At 36.3% G+C, this 19,261-nt stretch overlaps 1 protein-coding gene and 1 pseudogene across 1 annotated transcript; both read right to left on the bottom strand.

The window, feature by feature from the left end:
* Positions 1-3,767: 3,767 nt before the first annotated feature.
* LOC125784400 (immunoglobulin lambda-1 light chain-like) lies at positions 3,768-8,759 on the bottom strand. The gene is made up of 4 exons (XM_049467872.1): positions 8,594-8,759; positions 7,217-7,550; positions 6,688-6,728; positions 3,768-4,277 (listed from the first exon to the last, which is right to left on the bottom strand). The coding sequence occupies exons 1-4, from the start codon at positions 8,757-8,759 to the stop codon at positions 3,955-3,957; spliced, it is 864 nt and encodes a 287-aa protein (XP_049323829.1). The 3' UTR covers positions 3,768-3,954.
* A 133-nt stretch (positions 8,760-8,892) lies between these two features.
* LOC125784372 (immunoglobulin lambda-1 light chain-like) lies at positions 8,893-18,977 on the bottom strand (annotated as a pseudogene).
* Between the last annotated feature and the right edge of the window lie 284 nt (positions 18,978-19,261).

The following is a 19,261-nucleotide window of genomic DNA, read 5'->3' as shown; positions in this document are numbered from 1 at the left end:
AAAAAAGAAAAAGATAAACATAAAATAAGAAATTGTGTCCAATAATGTGATTGGTACTGTATGTGGGGGACTGATATGGAATGTTTTGGGCTTATTTAAACTGCAAAAAAAGTATATCTTAGATTTTTTTTTTTAGCTATCATTTCTAATTTTGAGATTATTAAAGCTACAGCTTTGGAAAAAAAAATATGAGACCACTTAAAATTATGAGTTTTTTCATTTTACCAAATTGAAAACCTCTGGAATATACTTAAGAGGAAGAAGGATGATCACATGCACCAGGAGTGGCATAAAGTTATCCAAAAGCAGTGTGTAAGACTGGTGGAGGAGAACATGCCAAGATGCATGAAAACTGTGATTAAAAAACAGGGTTATTCCACCAAATATTGATTTCTGAACTCTTAAAATTTTATGAATAGTTGCATTATTTAAGGTCTAAAAGCTCTGCATCTCTTTGGTTATTTCAGCCATTTTGCAATTTTTTGCAAATAAATGCTTTAAATGACAATATTTTTATTTGGGAGAAATATTGTTTGTAGTTTATAGAATAAAACAACATTGTTCATTTTACTCAAACATATACCTATAAATAGCAAAATCAGAGAAACTGATTCAGAAACTGAAGTGGTCTTTTAATTTTTTTCCAACTTGTTTTACGTGATTGATTCTACTAAAATTCAGAAAGTAACACAAAATTTAGTTTTTGGCAATTAATAATTCTTTAAACAATTAAAAATATTTTTTTATTATAGTTAATATTGCTGACAGGAAATGTGAGAACGCTTGGGAACGTCTCTGAATGATTGGGTAAGACTGCCATCTAGTGAACATTGAAATCAGTGCAGCACCTCAATAATAATAAATCAGGCAAACTTGTGAATTGCCACTTGGATTTAATGTAACTCATTTGGAGGAAAAACACCAAAAACGAAGGGGGAGGAGTATGTTTGAGTATTACATTAGAATTAAGTAAAAAAAAAAAAAAAAAAAAAGAAGTGTGACACTGATTTAAGGGCCAACATTTCTAAAATATTTTAAAGATTGTATGAAATATTAGACTGGCATAAATATCTGCATTAATAGTCTGTAGGCATATACCACACTGCACATATTTACCACTAGTGTCTTCAGAGTGCAATCCCATATAATTTCTATATAAAAGTACGCTCATTTGGACTAAAATCTATATACAGCATCCTGACAAAAACATGAAAATGAATTATGGAGGGTTGTTTCATTTACCTTTCATAAGCAAGTACAGGAAACACACAAATGCTCTACCACTCATCTAGCAGGTGTGATTGAAATCTGCCAGGCAGGCTTAAAAGGGTTGTGTCCTGAAAACTAGTGGTAACCAAAAGAAAAGCCCATACCTAATTTGGGGATTTTGGCGGGAAAAGAACAAAGGCTGCCAGGGAGAAAGCTGGCTTTCCCAGGAGAAAGGGAAAATACACAAAGCAAACAAAAAATGGCTGCTCAAACAACAGAAAAATGAAAAGGGGTTAACAGAAAAATAGAAAAGAAAGGCCAAGCCTTTCTACCACAGGTAAATGTAAATTGTACAGTTCTTTTCTTTTTCTTCTCTCTCTTCTCTTTTGTTGTAAATGAATGGAAAACAGAAAAGAGGTCCAAAGATCCAAAAGCTTGAGAGAAAGAATAGCAGCCATTTGGCTAATCACACACACAAACAAGGATACAGTAAATGCTAGTTTGTGTTCCTCCCTCTTTTATAGGCAGGCCACATGTGTTGCTAAACGAGCCTGATCACCACCAGGATCTACCTATTGCCCCCTCTGGTGGCTGGAGGCTGCCTAGCCCTGGAGCCAGCTCTTACTCGAGGTATTATTTTTCAGCCTAAAGTTTTTCAGCCTTTTTAACAAGCTCTGGCTGTAACTCCAACATCAACAATCCCACCATTCAACACACAGCAGCAGTATTGCTAGCACCTTTAATGCCTTAAAGCTGTCTACCATAGGAAAATAGAAATGATGGGAGGTATAGTGTCAAATTACAAAGAACCATATGTCCCCAAAAAAAGGTCTGTCCCTGGTTGACTAGCAGCTGCCACTTAAAGCAGCCACTAATGGATTATGCTAGCTTACTAAAGGATTATTTTAGAATAATGGGTTGGAAAAAAATATATTATAAGAATGTATTACCCTGAATAAGCTCTTCTTCTCCAGAAGTTTTCCATCAGTGGCGGATGCTGGTTTTTCAAGGAGGGGAAGCTCAATTTCGGCCTACATCTTAAAATGTGTCGGTTTATTTATACCTAAATTCTACCCTCCCTGAGATGGTTTCATCAAGAGGAATGGTCAACAGTACATTTTATTTGTTACAGCACTTCCAGTCAGCCAACTCACTTTATCATACCAGGACAGCTGAAAAGACCTGTTACTTTTCCCCACCTTTTGCACCAAATTAATCTGAGGAGTTGGTTTGTCCTGCTGTTTAACTTTTTCCTGCTGTTTAAGTTTTTCTTTGTAAGGAAACTCTCAAAAGGCTTCGCCAAAACCTGGTCCACAACATTAAAACTGTCTGCCATTGTGTGCAGTTTGCTACCTAGCTAGAGACTGGTTTGACTGGCGTGAGGCTAGTGTAAAGTGTGTCCGCCTGTGAGTGCTTTGAGGCGGTGGAGGGGCTCAGCAGCACCCGCTAGACAGAAACTGCGATAGAAGTCAGAAAGAGTGATAGAAGTCTGAAAGTGTGATAGAAGTGTGAAAGAGTGATAGAAGTCAGAAAGAGTGATAGAAATCTGAAAGTGTGATAGAAGTCAGAAAGTGTGATAGAAGTCAGAAAGTGTGATAGAAGTCAGAATGTGTGATAGAAGTCAGAAAGTGTGATAGAAGTCAGAAGGAGTGATAGAAGTCTGAAAGTGTGATAGAAGTCAGAAGGAGTGATAGAAGTCAGTCTCCAAACACAAGCAGCTACAAAAAAACACCAGACGCTAGTCGTTTTTAACAAAGAAATGCCGCTATAAGGATTAATTAAGTTAAGCGCGTTGTAGCACATATGTAGTCAATGACATGTACACACAACAGTATATATTTGATCATTTATTTTAGGGGAAGCTGAGCTTCCCTTGCAGTCTTAGAGCAATCGCCTCTGTTTTCCATGTATAATTAATTGACTTAGGTCTTGCTTTCTTTTATTTGACATTGGAACATTCGGGTACAACAAAGGCTACATAAGGCACATACTCTGCCTTGTTTATATCATCATGACAAGTGCTTAAAACTAACAAAGAGCTTGCTTTTAGATGTCTTAAGTTGCTTTTCATTTGCATGAAACTAAAATAAGCTGTGAGTTCTTTTAGCAGGTGTATCCTGAGTGAGAGAGGAGGTTCACACTGATTAGTGAACTGAATCATCTCTTGGGGAAATCTCCACATCAGTGCTCCTCTCTCTTATCCTTCACTGCCCCCTACAGCCTCTCCTCTCACATTCACTTTAACACTAATCCACTACAGAGTCTGTCAGTCCAATAAAACAGCAGAGGGAGAAACACTGTGTCCAATAATCTGATCAGACTTCATTAAATCAGCTCCATCATTTATCCCAATTCTGCTGACGGATGGCGCTCTTCACAACCACGTTACCAAACCCCGCCCCCTCCACTTTATTACCCCCACCCTCCATACCAGCCCTTATTCATTCCCTCCTTTTAGTACAACTAACTGCACATCCATCAGTAACTCAGATATGGTCACAATCAACTCAAACAATGCACAGCAAGAGTTTTTCACTTCTGCATTTTATTCAAATCCATCAAACAACTTTATCGTAGAAGAGAAAAGATGAAGGAGTACGTAAGCAGGAGATGATCCAGTGTTTGTTGCTGGAATCAGCATTCTTTCACTACACACTAAACTACTGTTTCTATTCAGCACTGCCAAGTAAGAAGTGTACGTCTGAAGAAGAAGAAAAGAATGAAGATGAACAGATGTGATCAGGTTCAGTCCATGCATTCAGACTTCTTCATGCTTTTACTTGTAGTTTTTGAGGCAGCAGACACTTCACATGTTATGTCTTTATCTTTCTCCCACTCTGATCTCTCAATGCTCAAATAGCTGCTCAGTCTGAACTTCTTATTGGGCTGCTGCTCTGCAGAGCCAGTGCTCACTCCACTGCTGACCGCCTTTCCGTCCAGCAGCCAACGAACATCAGCATAACCAGTGGACATGTCACTGACCACACACACTAGAGTGGCTTTATTAGACTTCAGCTCTTCACTGGACGGAGGGAAGATGCTCAGAACAGGAGGAGGAGCAGCAGAGTCTGATTAGAGAAAGAAAGAAAGAAAACATTTATTACATTAGAAATGAAGAGAATGTGAGGATAGAATTTCACTGATAAACTCTAAAAACTCTGCATTTAAAATATGATGCCTTAAACATTTTCACAACATCAAACATTTTCCAAAAACATCATTTCAAATAAATCTTTACACCAAATTATTCCACAATTTACCAAACAATAGTTGAGTTTGTTTATCATATCTCCAGTGATGAGCTTGATTTCAGAGGGTTAAAGAGACAGTATGTGGAGATGAGTTCAGTTTAACATGAATAAAAGTTTAGTTTTTGGGACGTCAGGATAGAAAAGCTTTAAATGAAACTCTTTTATTAGAAGGAAATAGAACTTTATGACTGTTTGGCCTAACTTTTCCAACAGAATAGTGTATTATACTTTTAAATGGAACACAAGTTTAATCAAATATCTGGGTATAAATTTACCAAAAACGACTACAAACTTGTATTTAGTAAGTAATTATAGCCCCATAAATAAAGCAATAAAATCAGACATTGATAGATGGTCTCTATTACCGCTAGATCTGTTGAATCTAATGGAAGTCATCAAAATAAGTGTTTTCCCACGTCTATTATATCTCTTTCAGTCATTACTTATTTCTCAAGAACACACGGATATCAAGATTTATATGGAGTGGAATGAGGCCTAAGATAAGGTACAAGACGCTACAGCTTCCCAAAGACAAAGTAGGGAGAGCTCTTCCATGTTTACGAGATTAATATACAGCAGCACAACTTAAAAGTTTTAGCATGTTGGTGTTACCCATGAGTATGAAGCTACATGAAAAAAAAACTTATGAAATAACACAAATATCTACCCCTTTACAGTCTTTACTCCGAGTCAGAAACAGTAATTTGGATTGTAATATTACTGATAACCTAAATAGATGGACTAATCTTGCCCTAACAGTCTGGTTTAAAGAGGTCAAGAAATTACAAATAACTGAACAGGTGACGATTTTGATAAATACTCTTAAAATACTCTTGGCAGCAATTAAAAAGGCTGTAACTAGAAAATGGATACAGCAGGATCCCCCAACAAAAAAACAGTGGATTGATGCAGTATTCTAAATATACACAATGGAAAGATTTACGTTTATGTTGCAGCTAAGACTGAATCAGTTTATAAAATACTAGCACTGGGAAATAATTAGCACTGTGCAAAATGATGTATCTCATCATACAACATGTAAACTGCCTCTACAAGCAAAGTGGCACCATGTATTTCTGCAAGTCAGCCTTTGTTCTTGTTTTTTATTATTAGTATTATTTTTTTATTATTAATGTATGCATGTTTCTTATATATATACTTGATATATTTGTACACATCTGTTTACATTTTTTATACATTTGAATCTACATATACTATCCCTTTGTATTTATCTTTGTATTGTATTTTTTTCGTTCTTTCAGTTTGAAAATTGGGGAAAAAAATTGATAAAAGAAAAAAAAAAGAATAGTGTTTTATACACATAAATATTTCAGATAAAGTGTGAAATATAGTTTTAAAATAATTAATTAATAATTAAATATCTTGTTTTAATATAATATTGACTCTATCATTTTAAAAAGACATTTACCTAAACAACACATTAAGAATTTAACAATTACTTTTTACTCAAACATCAACAAAAATATGAAAGAAAACAAAAACATGCATTAATTTTTCTATTAGTTAAATATGCAGACTGTACAATCTGCAGTGAATATATTTCATTTGATTCATATATTGATTTAAATACATTCACTGCATGTAGCACAGTCTTCTTATTCGACTGATCCTAACTTCAGTATTAAGATACAAGGTTTTAACAGCAATTATAAAAATGCTTTGAGATGCTGCAGCTCAAATGTTTACTCTTAATCAGTACTTTAGTTATTTTCAGAGATAAAATATTTATTGCTGATTTTATTATTATTCTTTTTAAACTATTACTTGAGAGTGAGTGCTGACTATTGTACTCTACTCTGTGTATCATAAAGCTCTATCATTAAAACAACAACAAAAAAAAACAGATTTCTTTATTAATAACCATGAAAAATCAATTGATTAATGGTATTTTGTAGAAAGTCAAATTTTTACTTCACCCACAGCTGACCGTTTACGTGCCAAATCCAATTCAATAAATCCCTTCATTTGTTACATTTCACAATTATATTTAGTTTAATAAACTCTACAAAATATAAAACACAATAAATTTTATAAAAATACATTCAGTGATAGTAGAAGAGATTTCACATTCATATTCAATAAATCATGATTTCTTTACAGTTAATAAAATATAAGTTAAACTGAATTCATTTTTCTGGTTAAATAGAGAAATGTAATGAAATATAAGATAATCAGTGTAATGTAGATAAAGAGAAGAGTTTCTTACCAGTGACGATCAGCTTTGTTCCTGGGCCGAATACCACAGTGCTTCATTTCATATCCTCACCCGTACAAAAACCTCCTCAGTTTCAGAAGTGAAAGTAGCGGAACTGAAACGTCCTCTAGACTTCAGCTCTCTCTTCTACTGTCTATGATCAGCACTGAGTCCTTCCACATCCCATTTCAGTCTCTGGGAATTCCACATCTCTGTTCTCCTGGGATTTCTTCACACGTCCTGCTCAAGAGAACTGCACCTATTAACCTCACTTTTAAAGGTTCTGAATTATTACAGTAGATATTAAACTTGTAGTGGTAGAGTTAATAACTGTGCATTCCAGTTATTCTAGTAGACTGAAATATCATATGAATCTAAATGCACATAACTATATATTTTTTTTTTCTTTAAAAGAATTAAATAGAACTTACTTCACACTCTTGTAGTCTGAGATTCTGTTGAAGTTGTTGTGTTTCCACTGTTGTCTGAAAGCAGAAGTGAATGTGAGCAGTGAGGAGGTTTTTGTCATGATCTCAATCACTGTGATACCCGTTCATCAGCATAGATGTCCCATGTATAACAGTAATACACTGCAGAGTCTCCTACCTCCACATTACTGATGATCAAAGTATAATCTGATTTAGATGAGGATGTTGAATTAAATTTAGGAGAAGAGAAGCCAGATCCATAGCTAGGAGAACTCCAGGTATTATACATCTCTAACACATACTGTGGAACTCCTCCTGGAACCTGTTTATACCAATTAGAAAAGCTAACCCTAAGCGGCCCCACATTACAGTGCATAGTGGTGGTCTCTCCTTTAGTCACTGTGAGAACAGGGGGATTCTGGGTCACCACAGTCACACCACTGACACCTGCAATAAAAGCAGCATCATGTTACATTAGTTGATGCTCACATTAGATGTAGGTGAATGCTGAGGAGCTCCAGTGTTGTGAGATCTTACATGAGAGCGCAGTGAAGAGAGTGCAGAGTGCTGGCAGCATCTTGTCAGTGTGTGATGCTCTCTGTGCTGAGTGAAGAGATGAGCAGCTTGAGGAGCAGATAAAGGAGAGAGTGCAGGGATGAGCTATAAGAGAGACAGGAGGGGGCAGAGGGAGGGGTCACTCAACTACACTCATCATATAGGAGCATCTACACACTCTCATCATCATGTGCTACAGGATATGATAATGATTCATCTTCATATATATCTCCTATATGGAGGAATTTAATATGAAACTGATGATCATGTTAAATAGTGGTGTTATAATTGACACTATTACATATTACTTATTGATTATCTTATATTAAAATTATTATTTTAATCCATTAAAATTTTTGATTGAGTTTTTCTCTCATTCTAAAATGATGATCCACAGATAAAGCTCCTCATTTGCATGAAGCTAAAATAAGCTGAGTTCTTTCAGCAGGTGTATCCTGAGTGAGAGAGGAGGTTCACACTGATTAGTGAACTGAATCATCTCTTGGGGAAATCTCCACGTCAGTGCTCCTCTCTCTGATCCTTCACTGCCCCCTACAGCCTCTCCTCTCACATTCACTTTATCACTAATCCACTACAGAGTCTGTCAGTCCCATAAAACAGCAGAGGGAGAAACACTGTGTCCAATAATCTGATCAGACTTCATTAAATCAGCTCCATCATTCATTCCACCATTAGATTCAGTTGTACTGAACACAATAAAAGTGCTGTAGAATTATGAATATTTAATGAAACAGGGAGAGATGTGAAGAACAGCACAGCAGTTCAGATTCTCTCACCAACAGAACAGAATGAAATGAAAGACAAAATGAAATGATAAGCTAAATCGAAACGATTCAAACAGAACTGAGTAAAAAGTATAAATGGAGTGGATTTAAAAGAATCTCATGAAAATAGCAAGAAAGAAACAAATTCACCAAAATGTTCCTGAAACCCATCAAACTCTGCTCTTCCCGCACTACTGAGTAAACCACTCTCCTGCTGAACAGTAGACTGCAGTTCACGCTTCTGCTGACGGATGGCGCTCTTCACAACCACGTTACCAAACCCCGCCCCCTCCACTTTATTACCCCCACCCTCCATACCAGCCCTTATTCATTCCCTCCTTTTAGTACAACTAACTGCACATCCATCAGTAACTCAGATATGTTCACAATCAACTCAAACAATGCACAGCAAGAGTTTTTCACTTCTGCATTTTATTCAAATCCGTCAAACAACTTTATTGTAGAAGAGAAAAGATGAAGGAGTACGTAAGCAGGAGATGATCCAGTGTTTGTTGCTGGAATCAGCATTCTTTCACTACACACTAAACTACTGTTTCTATTCAGCACTGCCAAGTAAGAAGTGTACGTCTGAAGAAGAAGAAAAGAATGAAGATGAACAGATGAGATCAGGTTCAGTCCATGCATTCAGACTTCTTCATGCTTTTACTTGTAGTTTTTGAGGCAGCAGACACTTCACATGTTATGTCTTTATCTTTCTCCCACTCTGATCTCTCAATGCTCAAATAGCTGCTCAGTCTGAACTTCTTATTGGGCTGCTGCTCTGCAGAGCCAGTGCTCACTCCACTGCTGACCGCCTTTCTGTCCAGCAGCCAACGAACATCAGCATAACCAGTGGACATGTCACTGACCACACACACTAGAGTGGCTTTATTAGACTTCAGCTCTTCACTGGACGGAGGGAAGATGCTCAGAACAGGAGGAGGAACAGCAGAGTCTGATTTGAGAAAGAAAGAAAGAAAATATTTATTACATTAGAAATGAAGAGAATGTGAGGATAGAATTTCACTGATAAATTAAAAAAACTCTGCATTTAAAATATGATGCCTTAAACATTTTCACAACATCAAACATTTTCCAAAAACATCATTTCAAATAAATCTTTACACCAAATTATTCCACAATTTACCAAACAATAGTTGAGTTTGTTTATCATATCTCCAGTGATGAGCTTGATTTCAGAGGGTTAAAGAGACAGTATGTGGAGATGAGATCAGTTTAACATGAATAAAAGTTTAGTTTTTGGGACGTCAGGATAGAAAAGCTTTAAATGAAAATGTTTTATTAGAAGAAAATGGAACTTTATGACACTTTGATCTAATTAAACTGGATTTTATTAATTATGTATTTGCAGTTTTCACTGTCAACAGTCAATATGAGAAACATAAGGAAATTTATTAGGTATTTTTCGAGCAGAATAATGTATTATAAATATAAACTCAAATAATAAATCTAATTAGTTTATCAGTTTAAATGTGAAATATATTAATTAATTAATTAATTTCTTGTTTTAAAAAAGACACTTCCCAAAAAAAAACATTCAAAAAATTAACAATTACTTTTTTTACTCAAACATAACCAAAAATTGTTGAAGAAAAATAGTATCAGACTTGTATTAATTAATACACAGACTGTACAATCTGCAGTAGGTATAGTTAAATAGATATATATACTGATTTATATACATTCTCTAGACGTGACAGTCTTCTTATTCCACTGATCCTTACTTCAGTATTAAGATACAAGGTTTTCACAGTAATTATAAAAAGGCTGAGCGATGCTGCAGCTCAAATATTTAATCTGAATCAGTACTTTAGTTATTTTCAGAGATAAACTATTTATTTCTGCTTTTATTATTATTTATTTTAAACTATAACTTGATTGTGAGCGTTGACTATTGTTCTCACCTCTGTGTATCATAAAGCTCTATCATTAAAACAACAAAAAATACAGATTTCTTTATCAAAAACCATAAAAAATGAACTGATTTATGGTATTTTGTAGGAAGTAAAATTTCACTTCATCCACAGCTGACAGTTTAAATGGCAATTCAAATTCAATAAAGCAGTTAATTTAATATATTCCACAATTATTCTTTAATAAACTCTACAGAATATAAAACACAGTAAATATTCATAAAAATACATCAGTGATAGTAGAAGAGATTTCACATTCATATTCAATAAATCATGATTTCTTTACAGTTAATAAAATATAAGTTAAACTGAAGTTCATTTTTCCTGGTTAAATAGAGAAATGTAATGAAATATAAGATAATCAGTGTAATGTAGATAAAGAGAAGAGTTTCTTACCAGTGACGATCAGCTTTGTTCCTGGGCCGAATACCACAGTGCTTCATTTCATATCCTCACCCGTACAAAAACCTCCTCAGTTTCAGAAGTGAAAGTAGCGGAACTGAAACGTCCTCTAGACTTCAGCTCTCTCTTCTACTGTCTATGATCAGCACTGAGTCCTTCCACATCCCATTTCAGTCTCTGGGAATTCCACGTCTCTGTTCTCCTGGGATTTCTTCACACGTCCTGCTCAAGAGAACTGCACCTATTAACCCCACTTTCCTGCTGCAGCTGAGAAATGTGCTGAATGAAATGGAGAAGTGAATGTGAGCAGTGAGGAGGTTTTTGTCATGATCTCAATCACTGTGATACGTAAACACTGACAGAGTTGAAAGATGTCCATGTTCCACAGTAATACAATGCAGAGTCTCCTACCTCCACATTACTGATTATTAACTGATAGATGATGTTTGAAGAGGTTTTAGATGTGAAGCGTGAAGATGGAAAATCGGCTCCGTGATGAGTAGCTGAGCCACCAGAATCAGATCTCAGCACAAACTGATGAGCTGATTGTGGAATCTGTTTATACCAGTGGACGCTATTGCTTTCATGCTTTGCGATGTTACAGTCCATGCTGATGGTCTTGCTCTGCTGCTCCGTCAGAACTGAAGGGGTCTGTGTCAGAACTTTCTGTGAACTGACCCCTAAAACATAAAGCAACATTGGAGCTGATGATCATCAATATCATTTTAAGCACAATCAGAAACAATCAAACCCCATCAATGTAAAGAGAGAAGCAGGAGGAGATCTCTTACATGCCAGAGCAGGGAGGAGGACACAGAGGGTGGGCAGCATGTTGTCTGTGTGATCAGCAGAGTGATGAACAGAGTGGAGGATGAAGAGAGGAGAGAGAGCTTTCATAAGGAACTGAGGGAGGAGGAGTCAATCTGTAATCAGCAAATCAGCTGTGAGTTTGTTGGCGTCTAACCAGTGCATCAATCATCCAATCTATTTAAAGTTCTCAATATCAGATTTGTTTGAAATGTGGTATTTGATTATCACTAGTTAATGACAAAAGTATGCCAACGCTTGACCATCATACATAAATGAAGCAACGGTATGAAGATGTTCTTTTGTAACTTTGGGACGTTGGGTCAAAGACAAATGAACACAGTCAAAATGATTCATACAAGATCATAAATACACATACAGAGACGTGAACAATACATTTAGAAATGATAGCTGTTGGTTATCAGCTGGTAACTATCAGCTTTAGACAGCACTACATAAATACACAGAGAATGGAAATCAAAAGCACAGTGTAGATCTGAAAGATAAACGGGACTGTTTTCATTCAACCCCATCACCCTCAAGAACACTGTACCAACTGCCCAGGTAACATGCCCATGTGTAGCTTGTTTGAGCAGCTCAACTGGGAACTGGGAAGGTTTTGTATATGGGTTCCATTTAGGCTCCATATATGGATGTCTCATTTTAACCCTACAGGTTTACCCTACAGTTGTAGACTGAGCATGGGGTCTAGATAGGACCTATGGGAGATTTAGCTGCACAGCAAATTTCTGGAGTTAAACAAAAATGTGTGAAAGTGTTAAATTGTGTGAGTTTAGTCTCCTACTTAAACTACAAGTTGACTTGAGGGGAACTCTTTGGTGGTGTAGTATTTCAGAGTTTATTTCAAGGTGTTAAGGAGCGTGACTGAACTCTAATAGGCGTGTCCCCCAATCCCAGTTTACCCTCAGTGTAAAGTCTTGCCCACCAGGGCTTCTTCCATGGGGTATTCTATTGTAATCTATATAATGGTTGTTTGCCTAACTAACATTTTGTTGACTATAAGAGCAAGTTACCATCTTCTGCACTGTTAAGTGTGGCAAAGTGCTGGCAATGCCCTGAAAATGGCAGTGTTTAAAATATTACAATGTTTTTTTAGAATATTAGTTTACCAACACAATTGTTTTTGCATTGATTGTTAACACTGCGAAGGAGTTTATGGTAAAATTAACTCCAGCTGAGAGCTGTATTTTACTCTAGTTTGGATAAATATTTAACTCCTTAACAGAGTTAAAAGGCCAACTCCCAGAAAAGAGTGTACACTCATAGAGTGTATTCAATAGTCATGCATATACACTTAAAATTAGTTGATTTTAACTCTCAGGGAGTTTATTCCAAAAAACTGAATTTGCTGTGTGGGCTTTAAAGATAGGGCCCATTTAGGAAGCCTAACAGTGTCTCAGTAGCATCACATGCACAAACCCACTCACTTAGCCCAAGCTCCACTCATCTGAACTCCACAAGAGCATTGCTCATTATATGAAGACTTTATGTTAGTTAATCCTGCATTTCTTAGTTAAATTTGTATCAAAAGACAAGACACAAGATCCTGCTCAAAAAATAGAAAGCCATGTGTAAAACAATTCAACAATACTTATTATACCACAGTTAGTTCCGACCCTGCAATGTGATTGGCTGAGAAGCGTTCTATGAGTACCTATCAGCCGGTAATGCACTGTAACCGAAGCTCTCCCTGTATAACTCTGCCACATACAGGTTACCTAGCAACAATGCAGCACTTACAAGCCAAACAGCGCAGCTACAAACAGAGCAGCAATGAAACTATTTTAACTCGCAGAGTGTTTATGACCAAACAGATTGTATTTTCTCATCCTTTTTAACTAAAAAACTTTATAAACAGCGATAATGGAACTGTGGTATAATCGCAATAATACACTTGAGGTTCCTGCTAGGCAGAGAGGGAGGGCTAATACTACACGTTGAAGCGCACCCTCTTGTGTATTATTGCTTAAATATATTGCATATAAAATATTGTATTTCATTCTTTTGTTGAAGTTCTGAGAATGTCTTACTTTCCTAATGAAAATTGAGCCCTTAAATCTCATAAACATCACCTGTAAACCTATTTCAGGTGGCTTAAGATAGGACATGGGTGAGAAACACTGTAGTCACACAGATTAAAATCTAAAGCCTGAATGCTAATATAATTTAGGAAATACATGAAATATAGTTATTTACATCAGTCAGATAACACCAACAAATTGTAAAGAAATAAATAAATGTATTTTAATTACATTTTATCTCTATTACTCTTGTAGTTGGAGATTCTGTTGAAGTTGTTGTGTTTTCACTGTTGTATGAAAGCAGAAGTGAATATGAGCAGTGAGGAGGTTTTTGTCATGGTCTCAATCACTGTGATACGTACTCACCAACAGAGCTGTCCCATGTCTTACAGTAATACACTGCAGAGTCTCCTACCTCCACATTACTGATGATCAAAGTATAATCTGATTTAGATGAGTGTGTTGATGTGAATTTAGGAGAAGAGAAGCCAGATCCATATCCAGGAGAACTCCAGTCATGACGATTCTTTAACACATACTGTGGAACTCCTCCTGGAACCTGTTTATACCACAGAGCTTCCCTATTAGTAACCGTGCCCAGATTACAGTACATAGCGGTGGTCTCTCCTTTAGTCGGTGTGAGATCAGGGGGATTCTGGGTCAACACAGTCACACCACTGACACCTGCAATAAAAGCAGCATCATGTTACATTAGTTGATGCTCACATTAGATGTAGGTGAATGCTGAGGAGCTCCAGTGTTGTGAGATCTTACATGAGAGAGCAGTGAAGAGAGTGCAGAGTGCTGGCAGCATCTTGTCAGTGTGTGATGCTCTCTGTGCTGAGTGAAGAGATGAGCAGCTTGAGGAGCAGATAAAGGAGAGAGTGCAGGGATGAGCTATAAGAGAGACAGGAGGGGGCAGAGGGAGGGGTCACTTTATAACAGTCTTTATATGGGAACACCTACACATACTTGTGTTCTCTTCTGCTCTGATTCTCTAGTTGTGGATTTAAATGAATGCAGGGTAACAGTGGTTTGTAGACACAAGACTCTACAGTAGGTGTTCTGGATGGGGTTATTAAAAAAAATATATAATCTCCTCATAGAGTCTAAACTTGAACTATTTATCTAAACATCTGAATGTGTGTAGATCTTATTAATTAACCTGATTTACTTTTTGCTTTTAATAATCATGAAAATTATAACAGCACACACGCCTTAATGAGGATGAAGACTGAATTTTTTTAGTAAAGTAATAGCCTCATGATGAACATTTCTGCTTAGTATCCATACCTAAGTTGTATTTCTCTCCATCGTGGGAAATATTGGAAATATTATTTGAAAATATTATGTATGTAAAATAATGAGAAGACCTTTAAAACTAAATCTGATTTTTTCTACTCATTATTCCACAATCACAAGCAAGAATTCTACCCTTTACCTGAGTATTTTAGTTTTTTAACACTAACCAAAGCCATTTAAGTGGCTCCCAGGGTGATCAATTACAAGAAAAAATATTATACTAATGTGATTATGAAAAAAAAAAATAATGAGAAAGAAAGTAATTAGTTAATATTGATAAATAAATTAAAGAAAGTCTCCTAAAAAGCTTTTAGTACACAGTCTAAAATCTGACTTGGTCTTGAATCAAAACTGTTTTCTGTGTTTTATCCAGGATTAAAGCTCTAAATGTTGAATAGAAATTTCAGATTTCCCGAATGTCGTCCGTCTTTCTCTACATAAAGCTTCATTTATAGAAATAAAATGATAAGAAATGATCTGCTCTGATAACTATGAAAACAGTGAGGATCATTTTGGAAGTGTGAAAAACTCTCTTTTCATCTTATAGTGCATAAACTTTATTGATGTTTTTACCCAACAATTGTATCTTATAATTTTCATGTAACATTATATATTATAAAACTCAGCAAGTGGGCAAAGGAGTATGTTTATAACTTTACTCTATATTATTTAACTCTGATATTTTTTAACTGTGGATGTAATAAAATAATACAATTATGATGATCTTTTTTGTACAGCCATTGTTTAATTAAAACGTAAAGTCATCTACCCACTATTGTCAAATTAATATTATCATATAAGACCATATAAAATCCAGTCATAGGTCTTCTGAACATGTTTTGGAACAATGTGATTAATGTTTTTGGTTATTATGCTATTTCGTACTGTACCTCATTTTTAAGGTATGTATGATGGTACATACATGTAGAATATAATGAGTGAGGTATGCTAGAATATGTAAGGAAGTAAGTATATTTGGCTGTTCATATTCTTACATTCTAAAAACGGTAAACTGAAGGAAAATACTTTTTAATTGTTGTGTTTATTGTCAGCCAATTAAAGCAACACTTAAGAAAAAACAGCAACATATAAACTTAATAAAATACAACTCAATTCAGTTCAGATTATGTTGATGTTATTGTGTTTCCACTGTTGTCTGAAAGCAGAAGTGAATGTGAGCAGTGAGGAGGTTTTTGTCATGATCTCAATCACTGTGATCCCCACTCTTTAACAGAGCTGTCCCATGTAGCACAGTAATACACTGCAGAGTCTCCTACCTCCACATTACTGATGATTAAAGTATAATCTGATTTAGATGAGTGTGTTGATGTGAATTTAGGAGAAGAGAAGCCAGATCCATAGCTAGGAGAACTCCAGCCATGATAATTCCTTAACACGTGCTGTGGAACTCCTCCTGGAACCTGTTTATACCACCGAGCAGCACTATTAGTAACAGTCCCCAGATTACAGTGCATAGTGGTGGTCCCTCCTTTAGTCGGATTGAGAACAGGGGGATTCTGGGTCACCACAGTCACACCACTGACACCTGCAATAAAAGCAGCATCATGTTACATTAGTTGATGCTCACATTAGATGTAGGTGAATGCTGAGGAGCTCCAGTGTTGTGAGATCTTACATGAGAGAGCAGTGAAGAGAGTGCAGAGTGCTGGCAGCATCTTGTCAGTGTGTGATGCTCTCTGTGCTGAGTGAAGAGATGAGCAGCTTGAGGAGCAGAAAAAGGAGAGAGTGCAGGGATGAGCTATAAGAGAGACAGGAGGGGGCAGAGGGAGGGGTCACTCAACTACACACCCCATAATGATAACCTGTAACAGTAAAATGTAATGACTTCTGTGATGTTTTTCTGGTAGACATGTGAAACTGTGGATCGAGGAATGTTAAATGTTCCTCCTTAAGCTTTATTATTCCATAACTAACGTTAATACAGTGTGTGATTAATGTTTGGACTCAGTGTAAATTCTGGAATTATTAATGAGTTATTAATAATCTGATGTGTTTATTGTCATCCACTCACTCACACCCAGGGGGCAGTTTATCACAGCCAGTTCACCCACCATGTACATTTTTCAGAGGTGGGAGGAGACTGGAATATTGGAGGAAACCCAGACAAACAAGGTGAGAACACACCAATCACCTCACAGACAGTGACCAGAGTGAGTATTGAACCCACAACCCCAGACATCTAGAGCTCTGTGACACACAGACACTACCTGTGATTAAACTGTGCTGTAGAATTTCTCTACAATTAATTTATTTTCAACAAAACTACAATTAAATTAATGATTTATATTTTCTTGTTGACATACATTTGTATCAAATCATCCTATAAAGTTTTATGATTTAAATATGAAGATTTTCTTCATTTATCATAACTACGAATGGGTTTTTGTTACTGTGTTTATTGTACATCTAAGGTGAGAGTTATAATTTCAGGTAAATGAGATCGACAATGATTGGCTGGATTCGTCCAAATGTACATGGATATTAATACAAGAAAAATAGTGTTTCTCTATGTTTTGAATCCTGTCTGCTTAAAGATATCATTTTTGATCACTGTAAACAGGGTTTTTTATGTAAAGAAATGCTCTCAAAGGTGGAGATTTGTGAAAGCTTTGTTCTCAGTGTTGTTGTGTGGATGGAAAAACACAGGTGTGAATTTCCCAAAAGGTTCTTAAGCACAAAGATGATTCTTAGATGGTCAAGCGAGCTTCACACTGACCACTTTCTCTCCATATTAACCTATTGTTAATGCTGAGATACTTTTAGAAAACTGAACCCAGATATATGAAAATGTTAACATCACAATGAATGCATATTTCTGGCTGTATCTCAAATTTTTCCTTACTCCCTAAATAGTGAACTACATAAAATCCTAAAACTACAATTTAACAAAGCAGATGGCACTAGATTTCAGATTTACACATATGAATAAATGTAAAGAATGTTCTATAACAAACATATAATGGTCTATTTAGATTTAGAGTCAGTCATTTACTCACACTAACATAGTAGTCATTCGGGATTACACCTTTATGTTTTCTTCATGTTTTGTGGTGTGTTGATGACTCTCTTTATGAGGTACTATCGCCTCAAACAGGGCTAGCATAATACTAGCAAGCATTTTTGTCTCTGTGTGGATGGTAGTATTAAAAAAAATGGAGAAAGCTCTGTTCTCATAAAAATCACATAAATGTAAGAAAAGGATCCTTAAAACAGATGATAATTCATGATATCAAAAAAGAAAATATGATACAAAGTTATTTCACATCACAACCTATGTTTTATTGTTTCTTTAAAATAAATAAATAAATAAAGTTACATACAGTATAAATGTGAACTCTAATAAAAAAAAGCTGCAAATCTAAAACAAAAATTTCATAATTTTACACTGCTTACTCTTGTAGTCTGAGATTGTTGTTGTGTTTCACTGTTGTCTGAAAGCAGAAGTGAATGTGAGCAGTGAGGAGGTTTTTGTCATGATCTCAATCACTGTGATACGTACTCATTAACAGAGCCGTCCCATGTAGCACAGTGATACACTGCAGAGTCTCCTACCTCCACATTACTGATGATCAAAGTATAATCTGATTTAGATGAGTGTGTTGATGTGAATTTAGGAGAAGAGAAGCCAGATCCATAGCTAGGAGAACTCAAGTCATGATAATTACTCAACACATATTGTGGAACTCCTCCTGGAACCTGTTTATACCACCAAGCTCGATAATTAGTAACCGTGCCCAGATTACAGTGCATAGTGGTGGTCTCTCCTTTAGTCGGTGTGAGAACAGGGGGATTCTGGGTCACCACAGTCACACCACTGACACCTGAAATAAAAGCAGCATCATGTTAGATTAGTTGATGCTTACATTAGATGTAGGTGAATGCTGAGGAGCTCCAGTGTTGTGAGATCTTACATGAGAGAGCAGTGAAGAGAGTGCAGAGTGCTGGCAGCATCTTGTCAGTGTGTGATGCTCTCTGTGCTGAGTGAAGAGATGAGCAGCTTGAGGAGCAGATAAAGGAGAGAGTGCAGGGATGAGCTATAAGAGAGACAGGAGGGGGCAGAGGGAGGGGTCACTCAACTACACTCACCATATAAGAGCATCTACACCACATGTGTCAAACACAAGGCCCGCGGGCCAAATGTGGCCCGCCACGTCCTTTTATGTGGCCCGCGAGAGCTTGTAAAATCTTAGTGTCTATAATAAATAAGTCAGAAGCGTTCTTTGACCAAAAACTACATTTCCCACAATGCTTGTCGATTGTATTACCCGCAAAGTTACGGCTTACTGCCACTACACGGCAGTGTAGTCATT

This window comes from Astyanax mexicanus, chromosome 19 (genome assembly GCF_023375975.1).
Source record: "Astyanax mexicanus isolate ESR-SI-001 chromosome 19, AstMex3_surface, whole genome shotgun sequence".
NCBI lineage: Eukaryota > Metazoa > Chordata > Actinopteri > Characiformes > Acestrorhamphidae > Astyanax > Astyanax mexicanus.
Note: the sequence above shows the minus strand (reverse complement) of the source record. Positions and strands in the feature narration are given on the sequence as shown.

What these genes read in the sequence shown, in the direction of transcription:
- LOC125784400 (XM_049467872.1), bottom strand. Translation starts at nt 8,759, where the DNA reads ATGGAGGGTGGGGGTAATAAAGTGGAGGGGGCGGGGTTTGGTAACGTG. An exon ending in TGGGTTTCAGGAACATTTTG is followed by an intron (nt 7,551 to 8,593) that starts GTGAATTTGTTT and finishes CTTTTATTGCAG; the next exon opens with GTGTCAGTGGTGTGACTGTG. An exon ending in GCTGATGAACGGGTATCACA is followed by an intron (nt 6,729 to 7,216) that starts GTGATTGAGATC and finishes TATGAAATGAAG; the next exon opens with CACTGTGGTATTCGGCCCAG.